This window comes from Myxocyprinus asiaticus, chromosome 14 (genome assembly GCF_019703515.2).
Source record: "Myxocyprinus asiaticus isolate MX2 ecotype Aquarium Trade chromosome 14, UBuf_Myxa_2, whole genome shotgun sequence".
NCBI lineage: Eukaryota > Metazoa > Chordata > Actinopteri > Cypriniformes > Catostomidae > Myxocyprinus > Myxocyprinus asiaticus.
This window is the reverse complement of record NC_059357.1, coordinates 10,491,424-10,507,947: the sequence shown is the minus strand read 5'-3', so window position 1 is coordinate 10,507,947 and position 16,524 is coordinate 10,491,424. Positions and strand designations below refer to the sequence as shown.

General features: G+C 38.3%; 1 protein-coding gene across 3 annotated transcripts in view; it reads left to right on the top strand.

The window, feature by feature from the left end:
• Positions 1–16,524, top strand: part of LOC127452221 (protein TANC2-like) — a 225,377-nt gene that overhangs the window by 170,415 nt on the left and 38,438 nt on the right. For all 3 annotated transcript variants that reach the window (XM_051717561.1, XM_051717562.1, XM_051717563.1), the window contains 3 exons: positions 1,207–1,355; positions 12,198–12,387; positions 14,910–15,158. In XM_051717561.1, coding sequence (XP_051573521.1) covers positions 1,207–1,355; positions 12,198–12,387; positions 14,910–15,158 — 588 coding nt within the window. The remainder of the gene's footprint in view (positions 1–1,206; positions 1,356–12,197; positions 12,388–14,909; positions 15,159–16,524) is intronic.

Here is a 16,524-nt window from a genome sequence, read left to right as displayed (position 1 = left end):
TACATCCTTATCTGCTGCACCTGCGCCTCATAGGAATACCCAAAACCCCTTAATTTGTTTTTGAAAACATGTATGAGGGAAATTGGTGACATTGACATTGGTGTCAACGAACTGAATTGACATACTGAATTGACTTAAATTAGAGGCAAAAATGGGCAAATTGCATTTGAATGGGGCTGTTTGTAAACTGTAATACAGAATAAACCACAGGTATGGACATGACTGCCAAGTTGTAGTCTCATGCAGTGGATAATGTGGAATTGCAAGAATCGAAACAATCCCATTATTGAGCTGAGGTTATAGAATTTTATTTCTGTGAATGAAATATGTCAGCCAAAATTACTTGGTTAACCACAGTCTTTTGGCAGTACCATAGGTTAGTTAGACCTATTTCCTAGTGATTATACCCAATTATGAAAAAGATAGCCCTAGCTCTAAAATCTGATTGGATGAACCACGTTCAAAGCAATTCAGTAGCTGATAAATGGACACCATTGATCACTCATCAGTTGCGTTCTATAAACCATATTTACAGTAGTGCCATATTTGAATTTTGATGTGAATGAAAACGAGGCTGTGAGGGATAGACTTACAGTCTTTTCAATCAGGGGTGGACTGGGACTAAAAAATGGCCTTGGCTTTCTGGCCCAGAGCGGCCCACCAAACCCGACCCACAACACACTAAACCATAACACATCGACTCATTGATTTCATTTTCCAGCTCAATTTCGATTTTTATGTTGAACAAAAGACTAAAAGACTTGCAGTTCTATTGAATGCTAGTCACTGGCTCCACCAGTGCAAAAATTGTCATAACTTTAAAACATATAAAACCACTGTAAATGTTACGAGTGGATTTTTTAGAGAAAGCACTAAAAATGTGCACTTTATAGCTCAGACAAATAACATGTCAGGTGCTGTGACAAGTCAGCATTTCTTCAAACTTTTTAAAGATCTTAATCACCTTTCAACTTTTTTCTAGAAGTGCAAATAAACTATTGTCTTCATTAAAATGAGGTTGTGGAAATAACAAGTATAATAAATTACCCAGTGGCCCACCGGGAAAATGCCCAGTGCTTATTCAAGCTTTGAGTCATGCCAAAAACACTCCTTAACCATGGTGAAATCACTGTAACGAATGGCCCCAATTGGCTTATTGCTATATTGTACTCTGTATTTCTAACTATGGTTCTATCTCTCTCACAGGGGATGAGAGTCAGGATCTGGGTCCTCCTCCATCCGTGGACGAGGCAGCCAACACTCTGATGACACGGCTGGGATTCCTGCTCGGAGACAAAGTGAGCGAAGGGCCTGCTGGAGCACAGTACAGTATGGATGAACAAGATGACCCCCAGGTTTGAATCATACACAAACACTCTCAACATATTCTGTTCAATGTGATGCTTCCAGCCTTCCCCTCTTTTTTCCAATCTGTATCTCTTTGGGGTCTGTCTAGCATTCCGCTGGTTAAAAACAGAGGTGTTTTATTCCCTCTTAGTTGTTCACAGTTCAATTTGATCTCATTGATCTGACACATACTGTAGTTGAGCCCAGGAATGTATTCCAGAACACAAAACTCCTGTAGTCCACAACTGGGCAGAACTTTGATACTTCCACTGAGCTGTTTTAGCGGCTGGTCCCTGCTGGTCACCAAAATGGAAAAAGGGGTTTGTGAAATTTAGATCCAATTTCTCTCACATACGCCAAATCCTGAATTGGACACAAAGGTATAGATTGAAGTATTTATTCATATATGGGAAGTTATTGAGTCCAAGATCTGATTTTAAGATGCTGGTTCATAGTGAAAAGAAATGTGAAGTATTATTATTTTTCAGAGATTTTCAGTCTTTCCACAGGGGAAACTTTTAACATCATAGTAGACGTTTTCAATAAAAAAAGAAACACTACATACTGCGAGTTTAACTATTACTTTTAAAAAGAGGATTTTGTCATGATTGATCAACCCATCATGTCCTTCCAAACCCGAATGACTTTCTTTCTTCTGTGGAACACAAAAGGAGAAATTTGAAGACTGTTTTTTTCCATAAGGAAGCATACAGTGACCAGTAAAGCTGTAAACAGAATAAAAACACATTAAAGAGCACCTATTATGGTTTTTAAACATGCCTAATTTTGTTTTAAAGGTCTCATACAATAAATTTACATGCATCCAAGGTCAAAAAACACTTTAATTTGCTCATAATTTAAATTGCAGTATTAACTTTTTTTTCCCAGTGTCAAAAACGATCCGTTCTAAAGGATTCATTCTAAACTCTTCCTTTCAGAGAGCCTACTCTGCTCTGATTGGTCAGATGTCCCAGTCTGTTGTGATTGGTCTACCGCTTAGTGTAGTGTTTGCTAAAGCTGTTCGCGAGCAGCCAATGAAGACCAGAGGCGGGTTTTTTGTTACCAAATTGCGTAGGTTAGTACAGGAAGTAAGTCTGGAATTACTAACGACTCATTTCAGGTGTTCAGAATCGGTTCTTTCTTTTGGAAGTCAATAACTCCATTTGTCGTGCACTTTGATTTTTGAAACTTTGCAGACTTTTTTACATTCACAAACAGCTATATAACACACTACATGAAAAATCATAATAGGTGCTCTTAAAAAGTGGTCCATATGACTCTTATGGTATATTTCATGTCCTCTGAACCCATACTATAGCTTTGTGTAACAGACAACATTTTTAAATCATTGTTTTCTGTTATTTGCTCTTTAGCCTAGCTCTCAAATTTCATTTGTGAATGCACATACTGTATTCAAACAGAAAGACATAGAGTAGTGAAATTTTTGACGTTATTGACACTAAACGGCATGGGATTTTGTGTGTGTCATAGCCAAATGTGATGCGGCAAGTTTGAATCTGATTTTCAGTAAATAACAATCTGTTCATCAGCCAAAGTTAATGTATCGCTTTGGAAGACTTGGACTATAGTGCATTAGCTGTTTAGATGTTGAGCAAGGAAATTTATTTTAATTTCCTAATTATTTAATTTCCAATCTACAGTTGACGTCAGAAGTTTACATACACCTTAGCCAAATACATTTAAACTCAGTTTTTCACAATTCCTGACATTTAATCATAGAAAACATTCCCTGTCTTAGGTCAGTTAGGATCACTACTTTATTTTAAGAATGTGAAATGTCAGAATAATAGTTGAGAGAATGATTTATTTCAGCTTTTATTTCTTTCATCACATTCCCAGTGGGTCAGAAGTTTACATACACTTTGTTAGTATTTGGTAGCATTGCCTTTAAATTGTTTAACTTGGGTCAGACGTTTTGGGTAGCCTTCCACAATCTTCTCACAATCAGTTGCTGGAATTTTGGCCCATTCCTCCAGACAGAACTGGTGTAACTGAGTCAGGTTTGTAGGCCTCCTTGCTCACACACGCTTTTTCAGTTCTGCCCACAAATTTTCTATCAGATCTAGGTCATGGCTTTGTGATGGCCACTCCAGTACTTTGACTTTTTGTCCTTAAGCCATTTTACCACAGCTTTGGAGGTATGCTTGGGGTTATTGCCATTTGGAAGACCCATTTGCGACCGAGCTTTAACTTCCTGGCTGATGTCTTAAGATTTTGCTTCAATATATCCACATAATTTTCCTTCCTCATGATACCATCTTTTTTGTGAAGTGCACCAGTTCCTCCTGCAGCAAAGCACCCCCACAACAAGATGCTGCCACCCCCATGCTTCACAGTTGGGATGGTGTTCTTTGGCTTGCAAGCCTTACCCCTTATCCTCCAAACATAACAATGGTCATTATGGCCAAACAGTTCAATTTTTGTTCAGAGGACATTTCTTGTCAAGCTCTTTTGTCCCCATGTGCACTTGCAAACTGTAGTCTGGCATTTTTATGGTGGTTTTAGAGCAGTGATTTCTTCCATGCTGAGCAGCCTTTCAGGTTATGTCGATATAGGACTCGTTTTACTGTGGATATAGATACTTGTCTACCTGTTTCCTCCAGCATCTTCACAAGGTCCTTTGCTGTTGTTCTGGGATTGATTTTCACTTTTTGCACCAAACTACGTTCATCTCTAGGAGACAGAATGCGTCTCCTTCCTAAGCAGTATGATGGCTGCGTGGTCCCATGGTGTTTATACTTGCGTACTATTGTTTGTACAGATGAACATGGTACCTTCAGGCATTTGGAAATTACTCCCAAGGATGAACCAGACTTGTGGAGGTTCACAATTTTTTTTCTGAGGTCTTGGCTGATTTCTTTTGATTTTCCCATGATGTCAAGCAAAGAGGCACCGAGTTTGAAGGTAGGCCTTAAAATACATCCACAGGTACACCTCAAATTCAGTATACCTTCTATCAGAATCTAATTGGCTAATTGTCTAAAGGCTTGACATCATTTTCTGAAATTTTCCAAGCTGCTTAAAGGCACAGTTAACTTAGTGTATGTAAACTTCTGACCCTCTGGAATTGTGTTGTAGTCAATTAAAAATGAAACAATCTATCTGTAAACAATTGTTGGAAAAATGACTTGTGTCATGCACAAAGTAGATGTCCTAAATGACTTGCCAAAACACTGACTAAAAGTTTGAGGGATAAAAACAATGGTGTTTCCACTAAAACACAAAAGAAATCCCTTAATCTTTCTTTATTGGTGTCGAGTAGTTTTTGTTAATATCTAAAAGAGAATATCTACAAAAATATCACCACTGGAATTAAAGCAAATAAACAAATAGAGCTGCAAGCAGCCATTCTGGGGCCAAGCCCCCTAAATTGCATATATGGCCTTTATGGCCTATAGGACCCTCAGAGTGGCTATGGTGTATTTTGCAAATGCACACTGGTTTACAAGTCATCTCAAGCAGGGTTCGAACCTGTACCTTTCCATATTACAGCTCTGTGCAAAATCCACTGAACCATGCTGCCTCGTGGTTGACAGCCACCAGAATGTCATACCATGCTGACAAGTAAGCACAGCCAAACACAGCAGTTACCATGATCACCTTCATATTGAAGTAACATTTCATCAAAGATGAAAATCAAAATTCAATTATTTTCAATTTGCCTGGAGCTGGGTTTGAACCAGCGACATTTCGATTGCCACAGCACACAGGCACATACCACAGCACTATGAAGCCATAATATGTAGAAGGGCTAAAGAGACATATCAGGCTGAGAGTCAGAAAGTTTAAATAAAAAAATTATAACAAATAAATACATTTTAAAATTTCTCTCTGCATTTTCTTAAAACTTAGAATAAGGACACAATGATAAACCAAAATCTTAGCTAAAATTGAATAAGCATTTTGACCACTATGTGAAGCTGTCTCCAACTGCTCAGGTATCCTCAGGACATGATGTTAATGAAGCATACAAATTTTCTTTCAAATCCGACAATATAAAATATATTTTATAAAAAAGTTTTATATAATTCAAAATGGTGGAGAGGCAGTATGGCCGATATGGGAAAAATTGGTATCCTTGAAATCCTCATGACCCAAGGAATCCAGAGACACCAGTTCATGGATCAAAAGTTATGGGCTAAAATAGCCATTTTTCAAATTTGTTGACCCTTAGGTGGTGCTGTCTCCAAACTCTGCATGTACCCTCAGATCAGGGTCTTCATGAAGCATACCAAGTTTCATTTCAATAGAACAAATTGTTGCCGAGATTTAGCCTTAAATCCTATTTCACATTGACCTTGTTAAATTCACGATCCTGTAACTTTTCAACAACTGTAAAAATTTAAATCAAGTGAAGGCATATCTGTGCGTCTCGGTCTGGAGTTTATTTTGAGCCATTGTTTGGGAAAATCAAACTAAGTTTAAAGGATATGAAAGGTTTAAACTGTAAACATCATTATCCAAGATAGCAGCCACTGTAATGGGCAGAGTTTTAATGTAAGGTATCCATTAGAATCACCAGGAGGAGAATAATAAAAAAATAACAAATAAAAAACATTTCTAGGACAAACGGTTTAAAAGAAAAGTGAATATTTGACATAATGGTGGCGCTATAGAAGATGTCCTAGAGACCCCAAATTTAGTATGGGGGCTATTCACAGCTACCCCTATCAGTGTGCCAAATGTAATCATTTTCCTACGTACGGTTTTATGGGCTGCCATAGACTCCCAGCAAGAATAATAATAATAATAATAATAATAATATGGAAAACTAACGAATGCACTCTTCGAGGCTTGGCCCCTAATAATTACAAATAAATCACCATTGGAATGTATTACAAATAAACGATGTTAAATCCTCGCTGGAATAAAAACAAACAATATTTACAAACAAATCTCCAGTGGTATGTAATACACAAAAAAAACAATGTTTATAAATAAATCACCACTGAAATGTAATATATTAAGTACAAACAAACATTGTTGTGACAAATCAAGTATAGACAACATCTAAAGAAGCATTCGGGTACACAAAAACATAATATACAGTACTGCATAACTGTGAGGTAGTAAAGCACTTTGTTCATACATGGAACAAAGCAGCTTTGGACCAAATCAGCTGACTTAATTGTGGAATATGCAATTGGGATCAAAGCAATTAACCAATCTAGAAACCACACCCTCGGTCAAGTCCACCAAAACTAGAACACAGAAGAAATCACAAAATCCTATAATCCTGACAGTTTAGGGAATTTAAAAAGTTTTTCTGGCCCGGAAATAAAAATAAAAAAATCTTAAAAGTCATGAAATATTCGGACTAAACTTTAGTTTAGGAAACCAGCTAACAATCTCATGTTGCACCAAAGCCTTCATTTTCAAGTAATGATCAGCATTGTTTTGCCACATTGAATGCTGTTGCCACAGTTATTTGGTGCAAATGTAGCCACAAATGATTTTTTTTATTTTATTTTTTTTAAGAACATCCTCTTGTTAGTAGTTTGATTGTAGGAACTTAATTGACGGGAGCTTCTGTCTAAACCAGGGTTCCCCAATTAGTTTTCACCAAGGGCCAAATTTTGTCAACAATACAAAGTCAAGGGCCACGGTCGTCGAGGTAATGACAGCTTTTTGGTGCTGCTGCTATTTTTATTATTATTATTATTAATATTGTTGTTTTTATTATTAAAATAGTCATGCATAAATATTCTGATTTTTTTTCTTTCTTTTTTATTTATTCAAGCAATTATGAACATTGTGTTTGTATACAGATACACAAAACTACACAACTTTGCCTGCTGAAACCAAAAAAAACAAACCAAAAAAAAAACTTTAATGAACAATCTGCATCTCCAAGTCCTCCATGCGAGTCAACTGTTCCTGCTCGTCTCCAAACGGGATCTACTCCCTGCACTTTCCCTAATTGCAGATTCAATTATTAGACCTATTAGCATTAATGTTGTTATTGTTCTTAAGGATAATATAACAAAGTATTGCAATAATTTCAATAAAGAAAAGACAGTTTCTTATGTTTTCTTATTAATTATTTTTAATAGTAGGCTATGCATCATATTTTTTTCTGTACTATGCTATTCTTAATGTGCATTATTCCATGCGTATTTGTATCACAGTACCTTGTGTTATATTATCCAGGCATTATAAAAAGAGTAGTTGGCTTTGGGAGTCCATTTGGAATATGCTCGTAGCAAAATACATGTGCAAATATAAATAGGATGTATATTTATGCAACAGCGCTCTTTACTCATCTCACTTGCATAAAAACAGATTATATACTCCTCAGAATGCACCAACACCATAGAAAGAATTTAATGAAACAGTTATGCCAAATTAGGAATAGAAATGCTTTAACAGAGTTAAATATATATTCATCTCTAGTACTGACAGCTGGGCAGGGCAGGAGACTGATATAAATGTTTGTAGAACAGCAACAGCGCCGCCTAATGTACAGGGGTGAAATTGTTTTTCAGATTAATTTCTTTACGCACTCTGTGTATAGACCTTTCATCGGAAGTTTGTCTCGCAAAATCATCACGGATTTGGTGTGAGCAGGCCTTTAGCACGGGCCAAACATTTTTCTCCGCCTATTGAGGAACCATCCACTGGCCAACTGAACTTCAGCTTTGACATATCCAACTGCATGATGTCATCAATGTGGCCTCCACCGCAGACATAAGTGCTAAGAGCCATACATGAACCTTCATAACCATTTATTCTTTCCATTCCTCTTCCTCTCTCTTTTCTACTCTCCCTGTACTTTTTTTCTTGCAACTCTTTAATTAGCATTCTTTTTGTCTGGTTTTGTTTCTCACTCTTCCCCATCTCTAGTACCATTGGGCTAAATGTTCCATCATCTTATTCATGTTTTTTGTAGACTGTCTTGTAGCCAACCACAGTGCGCAAACACTTAGCCCCAAAAAACACACATTTCTCTCCTCTTTCCATTAGGTTTTGAGTAGAGAATTCAAAGTTCTGTCATTCGTATACCATAAAGTGAATAATAATGTATTAAATTACATAATATTGAGTCACAGTGGAAAAATTGTTTAAGTCAGCCCAGGCCATAAAAAGAGATAATTCCACATGAGTGTGCAGCCCTCAGCAGAAATATGGGACAGCAGTGTATCATTAAATGCCTGTCAGCAAATTTCCATTTCTGTGGGCATTTTTGTATGTGAAAGCAGGGTTCCCACGCGTCCTGGAGAACCTGGAATTTTGCAATGCAGTTTTGCAGTCATGGAAAAGTCATGGAAAATTTGAAAAATACCCAAATGTCCTGGAAAATAATCATTTGTCCTGGAAAATATTTCAGTATAATAAAACAGTTTTACTGTGTTGCTAGCAAGGTTTATGTTACATGTATAAAAACATGGTAATGATCGGGACTCAGAATAGGAGTCTATGCACAAATTTGTGTCATTTAGTCACTGCCTAAGGCTGCACATTGTGAAACAACATCAATGGCTAAGGGGAGACTTACAGTATTGCTGCGTCCGAAAGGCATACTGTCACATTATGTACTGTATTTGATGAAGGATGCACTTATCTGCCGGCAAAACATTATTTTAGGTATGCAAGCGAGTAGTATGAATAGATTTCGGACATACTTCATCCGGGTACGTGGGTATTGTCTCCTGACCCGAATATATGACGTAAGAACAACAACCCCAAAAACTATCCACTCAGGTTTTGTTAAACAAGCACCATTTAAGCACAGGGAACAATTATCTTGGTATATATAGCACTTACAGTTGAGAAGAGCCGTCCAACTCGTGATTCACCGCCATTCCTTTAAATCCAATGTTTTGAACGTGACGTCGCCTTAGCTCCCGAGGGATTATGGTATTAATTGTCCAGTCGATCAACACTTTTAGAAACGCCCATCCTGTTTGGAAACGCCCACTGATTATTACACTGGGATTCCCTATTTTCATTGGATAGTTTAGAAACGCCCATCCCGGTTTGAAAACAGCCCCAGATTTGAAAACACCTGTTATTGGTCTGCAAAGACCTATACTTGGTTAAGGGCGCTTACACCCTCATGATTGTTTACAGCAGCAGTCATTCGTGTGCTTGGCAATCACGGTCAAACCAAGGCAGATCGCTTGATTGGTTACAGCTTGCTTGGCTACAGCAGAGCATGCCAGCAGTCTGAATGACTTTGATTCATATATTGATATAACGTTCATCTTGTTTAATGATATGATGCAATTAAGCACTGCTTCAGGTTATATAAAATGCTCTCCCCTGCAGAATGTGCATTTTTAGAACTGATTCTAAAAGAACTGATTCCTTGTCAAATTAGTATGATATCTTTGTTTTATTGGCAGTATCATCTGTAAACAGCATTTCAAATGCTACTATGGCCAGTTGTGCAGTCCACCAATAACGTTAGAGCGGTGACAGCAGTAGGAACGCCTACCAGCGAAACAAATCGCAAAGTCTAGTGACATACCGCCCACAGTGTGAACGGGGCTTTAGAAGCGACAATCGTGAAACTTCTCATTCATAAACAAACTGAATGACCTGGTACATGTACCGACCGACTGAATGAGAGGGGCATGCTGTTCGTTCACTTCAGCATCAGCATGTGAGTCTACCTTGTTCATCACGGAGAAAAAAGGGTGGAAGATCTATCAATGTATAAAAGTGACTGATGTTTATACATGTTGAAGGGCTTTCACATGACTCGCGTCAGCGCTGCCGAATACATTGAAGCCTATGAAGTGAAGTGTCAGCGCAACCTCAGCGCCAACTTCACACCAAAGTGTTTTTCACACGTTTTGCTTCACAAATTGTCTTTGAGAGTACAAATCTTCAATAAATATTTAACTGTCCAAATTTATGAAGAGATATTGAATGTTTCCTTATCTTTTCTGAGTATTCAGAGACCCTAGTTATTGAAGTACAGTAATTACATTCACCGCTAAAGCATAAATATAAACGAGTCCTCTTATTTTCTGTAAATGCCATTTTTTCTCTTCCAAATAAGTTTAAAAAAAAAATTGTGCACATCTCCTGCTTTCTTGCATGGTAAGCTCGTAATTTCACCCCTCCATGATGCTTTTTACAACGCTTGTTGTGTGGAAGGGCAAAGCGGCGCTTGACGCTGGCGTTCAACTCATGTGAAATGCGCTTTACAATGACGAAGGAACATTTATTGAAACGCAAAATTATTATTATTAGACTATTATTGTCATCGTCTTTTCTGATAAAAGTCATGCTTAGCAGTTTAAATACTGTAGGAAAATGATACAGTAGATCTGCTTAAACATTCTACTGAATTCAGTAGATTTGACATGCAGAATAATAAAAGAGAAGGTAAGGACGTTTTTGATGCTCATTATTATCATTAGACTATAATTGTTGTTGTTTTTTGGATGAAAAGTCATGCTTGGCGGTTCACAAACTGAACTGAAATGTTAGATCTGCTTTGTTCTTATAATGCTTATATACTATAAAGTCTCTTGGCAGATTTTGGTGGTGAACATCTTAAAATGATTCAGTGACTCACTCATTGCACATACAACGCTCATTTGTCACCACCTAATGGCATCTCCAGAAGTGGTCACTAAACTAGTCAATTAATGAAACTGAACAAATTTGTGAAACAGAAGCATGCCACACCAAAATACCCTTTATATTTGCAGCTAATTCTGCACAATTGTGCAGATCATTTTCTGTACTTAAGTCCTTAAAATAGTTAAAGTTGGTTCTTTTAGCTTATTCTTTAAAAAAAAATAACCCTGGAAAACATGTCCCTGAATCAGTGATTGTCTCAACTTTTTCTGCCCTCATGAGTTTGCATCCCTGTGAGTTATAAACTTTAGATAACGATGACATTCGGACAATTGATTTTTTTTATTAATTTTTTTTAGGAATTCACACTGAGTTGGTAGTGTGGTGATTCGGCCATAATACCTCGGGATGTGAATTCATTTTCACTAATTCAACAATCAGAGTCAGCTTATACCACGGTTACCACATGTAGTATGTGGAAAACTTGGAATCTAGTCATATAAATGGCATTAGCAATAAAACACAATGTAATGGAATATGACCTATTTGGACAAAAATGAATGTTTGAATGTGCAATTAATCAAATTAAAATTGTGATATGTCCTAGGTTGACAATTAAACTAAAAAGGTCTCTGATTTCATTGAATAAATAAATAATCTGCAAGTGATGCGCACTTCAAAATGAATGTGTAGAGATGGCCGCTCATACACTGAAAACACCTTATCATAATCGTCATGTGCAGTCTTGTGTGTGAAATGACAGAGATAGAGAGCACTCTGAAGTGCGCAGCACATACAGACTATGTATTTATTTAAATGAATCACAGCTTTACAGGGATTAATAATGACACTGGGCCATGGAGGAAACTGCTTATCTGGAGGTGAGAAACTACTGTCAAAAACACACAGAAATGCAAAAATAAAAGCTCGATTTAAATGGACGCATGTGTTTTTGCTTAAATATTACACTTGCTGGGCACATAAATTGTCCTGGAAATTTGTGCCTTGAAAACAGTGGGAACCCTGGAAAGTCATTTAGCGTTCCAGAGCTCTTTACACGCAGTAGTGTACTGATCTAGCTACATTATTTTAAAACACAGTATTTCTCCAGTGCAACAAACAATGAGTGAACAATGAATGCCTGCGTGAATGAACACCTTGAGCTAATGCAGTTTTTTTTTTTTTTTTATGTTCTATAGTACCATACATCTCTCACTCTTTAAGCCGTATGGCCAAGTATAGCCATGTAATTTATTAAACTCTCTCTCTCTCTCTCTCTCTCTTCTGATCTTCAGGGCATCTCCATGACTCAAAGGATAAGCCCTTGCTCTAGCTTAGCTAGCAGCACAGCATCACCTCCTCCTGGCAGCCCTTGCTCCACGTTGCCTGCTGGAGCACCAGGTAACATGGGCACCCATGACTGCGCTTATGGGTCCATCACTAGTCCCACCTCCACTCTGGAGAGCCGAGACAGCGGAATTATAGGTGAGACAAAATGCTCCTCATTGATGTAGGACAACTTTGCAGGCTTTTCAAGATAACAAATATAGGCTAGTCTTGATTCTTTGCGATAGAAAATAAATTTATTGAAAATCCTTTTCTGAATAATGAAATTCATAACATGAAGAGGTTAAAACATCTAGTCCTACTCCAAGTAGACAATCCTAGCCTGAGACTACAGTAGACTTAAGCCACGTCCGCACTAATACGTTTTCAGTTGAAAATGCATTGAATTTGCTACATTTATGCCTCTCATTCACACTGGAACTAATACTGGAACTAAATTGTTTTCCTCCACTGAAAACAATTTTCATAAATGCTCTCTAGTACCACTTACACTGGAAAACAATAACGGTAAGAGTCATTAAACTTAAAATTGAGTTTTCAAATTTACTAGTGGGGATGTGGCCTCAGTCTAAACTTGGGTAGAATTTGTTTGTCTCAAAGCCAATATGCCAAGATTTAGTGCAGTTGTAGTTAACTTAATAACTTTGTAAATGTAGGACTGTGTAGCTGTGTTGGGTAGTAGTTAACTAAAAGTAGTGACGCTACTAACCTAACAAAATTTTTCAGTAGCGTGACAGTAGCACAGCTCTTTTCACAATAGTGTAGCTTTTCCAGTAACGAGCTACAGTGCATCCGGAAAGTATTCACAGCGCTTCACTTTTTCCAAATTTTGTTATGTTACAGCCTTATTCCAAAATGGATAAAATTAATTATTTTCCTCAAAATTCTACAAACAATACCCCATAATGACAACGTGAAAGAAGTTTGTTTGAAATCTTTGCAAATTTATTAAAAATAAAAAACTAAAAAAAATCACATGCACATAAGTATTCACAGCCTTTGCCATGACACTCAAAATTGAGCTCAGGTGCATCCTGTTTCCACTGATCATCCTTGAGATGTTTCTACAACTTGATTGGAGTCCACCTGTGGTTAAATTCAGTTGACTGGACATGATTTGGAAAGGCACACACCTGTCTATATAAGGTCCCACAGTTAACAGTGCATGTCAGAGCACAAACCAAGCCATGAAGTCCAAGGAATTGTCTGTAGACCTCCGAGACAGGACTGTATGGAGGCACAGATCTGGGGAAGGGTACAGAAACATTTCTGCAGCATTGAAGGTCCCAATGAGCACAGTGGCCTCCATCATCCGTAAATGGAAGAAGTTTGGAACCACCAGGACTCTTCCTAGAGCTGGCCGCCCGGCTAAACTGAGCGATCGGGGGAGAAGGGCCTTAGTCAGGGAGGTGACCAAGAACCCGATGGTCACTCTGACAGAGCTCCAGCATTTCTCTGTGGAGAGAGGAGAACCTTCCAGAAGAACAACCATCTCTGCAGCACTCCACCAATCAGGCCTGTATGGTAAAGTGGCCAGACAGAAGCCACTCCTCAGTAAAAGACACATGACAGCCCACCTGGAGTTTGCCAAAAGGCACCTGAAGGACTCTCAGACCATGAGAAACAAAGATTGAACTCTTTGGCCTGAATGGCAAGCGTCATGTCTGGAGGAAACCAGGCACCACTCATCACCTGGCCAATACCATCCCTACAGTGAAGCATGGCGGTGGCAGCATCATGCTGTGGGGACGTTTTTCAGCGGCAGGAACTGGGAGACTAGTCAGGATCGAGGGAAAGATGAATGCAGCAATGTACAGAGACATCCTTGATGAAAACCTGCTCCAGAGCGCTCTGGACCTCAGACTGGGGCGAAGGTTCACCTTCCAACAGGACAACGACCCTAAGCGCACAGCCAAGATAACAAAGGAGTGGCTCCAGGACAACTCTGTGAATGTCCTTGAGTGGCCCAGCCAGAGCCCAGACTTGAACCCGATTGAACATCTCAGGAGAGATCTGAAAATGGCTGTGCACCGATGCTCCCCATCCAACCTGATGGAGCTTGAGAGGTCCTGCAAAGAAGAATGGGAGAAACTGCCCAAAAATTGGTGTGCCAAGCTTGTAGCATCATACTCATAAAGACTTGAGGCTGTAATTGGTGCCAAAGGTGCTTCAACAAAGTATTGAGCAAAGGCTGTGAATACTTATGTACATGTGATTTTTTTCGTTTTTTATTTTTAATAAATTTGCAAAGATTTCAAACAAACTTCTTTCACGTTGTCATTATGGGGTATTGTTTGTAGAATTTTGAGGAAAATAATGAATTTAATCAATTTTGGAATAAGGCTGTAACATAACAAAATGTGGAAAAAGTGAAGCGCTGTGAATACTTTCCGGATGCACTGTACATTTTGGACATATTATTGTCCAAAGAAACATACGTACTGAAATGTTTTGCCTAAACAACGAACGAAATGGCAATTCAAAAGGGTTTCCATTCAAAATGTCTCATCTCTTGTTTTGTTATTTTGTGCTTGTTTTTTTTTTTGTTTTTGTTTTTTTTTGTGGTTTTTGTGGGGGGTTTTGTTTCGTTTCATGTTTTATTTGGTTACGTTTTGTTCAAAAGGGTTTCCATTTGAAAATTTCTCATCTCTCTTTTGCAGCAACGCTCACAAGTTACTCTGAGAATGCTGAACATGGTAAACACTGCGAGAGTTCACGGGGCAGTCTGAAACTGTGGCAGGCTCAAAAGTCAATGGGTACAGACTCTTTTCTGTATCGCGTTGATGAAAACATGGCCGCCTCCACATACAGCCTCAACAAAATCCCGGAAAGGAGTCTGGAACATTCTGTCTCTCACTCTGCTCACTCCATCCCCCTCTACCTCATGCCCCGCCCCAATTCCGTGGCTGGTAAGTCTATGCACCTGCCTTATTTTCATTGGACAGTGTAACTTTTGTTTGTAATGGAAAATTAGAACACTGCTTTCTGTGCACTATAAACTGGTATACTAAATACTTTTAAAAAAAGGTAGTATGTGAAATAGTATGCAGCATGCAATGGTAATTGTGAGCTACAATGCTACATTGTTGTCAGATGACTTCATTACATTGCATGTTTAATTCAGCATGTGGCATCCTGTTATTTTCTCAACATGAAAGGAATAGTTCCCCCAAAAATTATAATTCTCTCACCATTTAATCATTTCCAACTCGCATGACTTACTTTCTTCCATGCGATATGATGTCTGTTTGTCCATACAATGCAAGTGAATGGTGACCAAACTTTCAAGCTTAAAAAAGGACATAAAGCCACATCAACCATCAAAATGGGGAAAAAATGTAATCTCAGTGATTTCGACCGTGGCATGATTGGTAGGTGCCAAACGAGCTGTTTTGAGTATTTCTGTAGCTGCTGATCTCCTGGGACAGATCAACAGAGAATGGTCCAGACTGGTTTGAGGTGACAGAAAGACTAAGGTAACTCAGATAACCCCTCTGTACAATTTTAGTGAGCAGAATAGCATTTCAGAATGCACAACACACTGAACCCTGTGGCGGATGGGCTACACAGCAGAAGACCACTTCGGGGCTTACATTATTAGGACCATAGTGTTCCTAATAAAGTGCTCAGTGAGTGTATATTGCATTGTAGGCCTATTTCCAGTGTAAAATAGTACAGTAGTATGGTAGTATGCCATTCTGAACAAACCCTATGGCTCAAAATTTGGGCTTTTTTGGGTACCCAACATGATCTGCTTCTTTAATTTCTGAAATTGAATGAGTATATGAGAGATAAATTGATATTTACAGGCAATTTTAAGAAAACCTTAGTTAGTAGTATTTTTAATCAGGATTTCATTTCTATTTAGTATTATTCAGTTTTTATTTAATCTCAAACAAATAAACCTGAGTGTTTTGCTGGGTTGGTCAAGACGTCAGTCCAGCATTCAAATCCTGTCAAGCACAAAAACACATTCATCTCTCACTGTGTGTTTATATTTGAAGTCAGCTCTTTGTAAAACCAGTTCAGCGGTTGGTCTTTGAACATGTCTACTCACTGAATGGAGAACCCTAGAGACAGGAAATATCCCATGTAATCCAGACCCTAAAAGTCAACAGAAACGTGTAACCAATTCCCTTAAAATGTCAAGGTCAGTCAAAGCTCTTAGTGATTACTGTGAATGCTACAGAAGTGGCCCTCTTCCCAGCTTTATGGGCCATTTGAGCGCTGGAGCAGGTCCGGGCTCCTGATGCCGCCCTGTTACAATGCAAGGAC